Source organism: Egretta garzetta, unplaced genomic scaffold (genome assembly GCF_000687185.1).
Source record: "Egretta garzetta isolate BGI_Z169 unplaced genomic scaffold, ASM68718v1 scaffold324, whole genome shotgun sequence".
NCBI classification, from domain to species: Eukaryota; Metazoa; Chordata; class Aves; order Pelecaniformes; family Ardeidae; genus Egretta; species Egretta garzetta.
Window position 1 is genome coordinate 102,838 of NW_009259426.1, and position 2,864 is coordinate 105,701.

At 58.5% G+C, this 2,864-nt stretch overlaps 1 protein-coding gene across 1 annotated transcript in view; it reads left to right on the forward strand.

Moving 5' to 3' along the window:
• The first annotated feature begins 2,390 nt into the window (after nucleotides 1-2,390).
• The window catches only part of RPL23 (ribosomal protein L23), an 8,393-nt gene continuing 7,919 nt past the window's right edge, over nucleotides 2,391-2,864 (forward strand). The window contains exon 1 of the mRNA XM_035892603.1: nucleotides 2,391-2,451. Coding sequence (XP_035748496.1) covers nucleotides 2,391-2,451 — 61 coding nt within the window. The remainder of the gene's footprint in view (nucleotides 2,452-2,864) is intronic.

The window sequence follows — 2,864 nt, forward strand, 5'->3', positions numbered from 1 at the left end:
GTTTTCAGGGCTACTCAAGTTGTTCCCACTTGGCATTTCACTGGCCTTGAACAGTTTTCTAGGCTGGAGAACAGCTCAGAGCTGCTACCAAGCAATTACAGAATCCCAGCATGGCCAGGGCTGGCAGGGCCCTTTGGGGATCACCCAGTGCCACCCCCCTGCTCAAGCAGGCTCACCCAGAGCAGGGGGCACAGGACAGCGTCCAGGTGGGGGTTGAATATCTCCAGAGAAGGAGACTCCACAGCCCCCCTGGGCAGCCTGGGCCAGGGCTCGGGCACCCTCAAAGTCAAGAAGTTCTTCCTCCAAGGCTGCTGCCCTGCCAGTCACCAAGTGACTTTGTGCTCCCTCTGGCAGCCGCAGCCATCGGGACTCGCGGGGGCCGGCGTGATCCTCCCAGGGAGCAGCCAGGCACCCCAGAATGGAAAGGAAAGCACGCAGGCAGCTTAGCTGGGGCAGTGCAACAGGGAAAGCACAGCCCGAAGCAGCGCCTTTATCCATGGGAGGTAAGGCAGTCCTGCACCCTGGGGTTGCCCCCCCAGCCTCAGCAAGACCCCACGCACAGCACAAACCGCCCAGCATCACCCTGCAACGGCAGGGAAAGGACAAGCCGGGAAGCCAGGTTAGCAGCTCATGATGCCAAGCAGATTACAGTCCGCAAGCCTGGCACCCAGGACTTGGAGCCAGGCACACATTTACTACGCTGTGAGCAAACCCGGGGAGATCAGCTGGCGGTTGTTGCTATGATTTCCACCCTTAAGCTTTTAAAAAAGTGATTTCCACCGCTGCAGCTACCGGCTCGGTCTGCGTTCCTGCAAGGAGACGGCAAGAGCCAAGGCCAAGCCCTTGTGCCACCTCCCCGCAGGTACCACACCCCGGTGCACAAACACCTCCGTGGCTCTACGAGAGGATGACTCAGCCCAGGCCAATTTGCCTGGTTTCAGTTGCTCAGAGCAACATATTTGTTCGTTTTCCCTCTAGTTACGAGAGTTCCTCCAGAGCTCATCGCTAACAGCCAGAGGGGGCTGCTTACTGCACCTGTACCAACACCCTCCTGCCCGCCCAGGACCACGTTCCCCTCTCCCAGCTTTCAGACGCTGTAAGGACAGACAGACCAACGGCCGAGTCCCACGTTCTTCAGGCATCTTAAAAGTTACAGCCTTTCGGTTGAGCTACTGCCCCATTAGAGGTCATTAACAGACCGCTCCAAGCTGGCCAGCCCTCCCCGGCACTTGGAATAGCCATGTGTAAATACCAGGGATGCCACTATAGATACGTGGAGATGAACTGACAGCCAGCGTGACTTCAGAGCCTCTTCCCCCCAGGAATACCCAGGCTCCCAGGAGCCAAGGAGGATCCAGCAGGGCCAGATGTTCCCCCGCCCACCACAGCCTCCACAATAAGCACAGAAGCGATACACTCGGGTGGCCTTCACCCCCAGCAAAGAACAGTTTTAATGCACATTCTCGCCTCCTTTGGCATTCGGTGATGTTCAGGAGAGGTGTTGCTGTCCCGTGGCTTTTACAGAGGATGCTCTGCAGCCTGAGCAGGCAGCCGAGCCACCAGGAGAGCACGACCCCCCATCTCTAAGCCTCGCTGCCCCTAAACTTTGCCTTACCACCGGCAGCCTTAATGCCAGCTCCACAAATCTAAACCGGCACTAAAAGGAGGGCTGCAGCACAGAACTGACGCAGGGGAACAGCAGTTATGTAGGCTTCCAGCACCGCTGCCGCTCACCCTCCAGCACCGCCGCGGAGAAAGAGGACAAGTTTCAAGTAGGTTTTTAGAGAAACATTAACGCCTGTCCTTTCCAATTCCAAGTCTGAAGTGCTCTGAGCATCTGGAGGCAATCCCGGGTACGACAGGAGGGCGCAGCTCACCCCAGGTCCCGGCAGGCCGGACTCTAGGAGAAGCACACTGGCTGCGGTCCGGCCAGGCTGCTCCCAGAGGGATGGAGCCCTCTGAGCAGCTTTGCCACCCACAGCAGACTCCATCGGGGGAGAGAGCTCGTAGCCATGGTACGTGCTGGTGTAGCCGTTTAGGACTCACGCCAACGGCCGCACAACGCCCCTCCACCAAGCAAAGCCGCTGCTCCACGCCTGGGAGCAAGCACCACTTGAGACTCGAGGGTTAGAAGACGAGGAGAGACTCCCCCAGGCTGAAGGCAAATCCTTGACCGGGTTTAATCACACCGCAATGGCTAATTCTAACTTCTACTCATTTTAGAAAAAGTCATCTGACATCAGCTTTTCGCGGGTTCCGCAGTTGCAGCTGCAACCACCAAACCCTGCGACACCCGCTCCAGCAACAGGCGGCACAGGAGATGTCACTTCCACAGCGGAAGCCGGCCACATCGCCCAGCACCGTGTCTGGAGAGCTGGCGGGGCCGGGCCATGGCGGAAGGGAACAACACCCAGTTCCCCAAGCCCGAGCGGGGCATTCGCCTTTCGCAAGGTGACGACGTGAAAAGTCAAAGAGGCAGAAGTCGCCGGCAGAGTTCGGCCCCAGCCGTCGCCGGCAGCGCCTCTCTCGCGGCATTGCGTGCGTGAAGCCGGATGAAGCAGCAAGTTTTCCCCATTTGCTGGAAATCTCAGAAGGGAAACGGACTTTCCCTGATTTCACCACCGGGAGAAAACCAAGCCCGGCGGCTTGTCAACGCACCGGCACCGAAAGCTTAAAGGCAGCGAGGGGCAGGTTTCTCCTCCCAGAAGCCCTTCGTTACCGCTGCCTGCGGTTCAACTTCAGCGCTTATGCAAACAACGCCGGAACGGCCCTTTAGACTTTGCTCGGGGTAGAGCGAAAAACAGGGGAACGGCCACTCCAATGCTTATCCCGAGCTTTTACGGGAAGCGGGTGGGCTCTTCCCC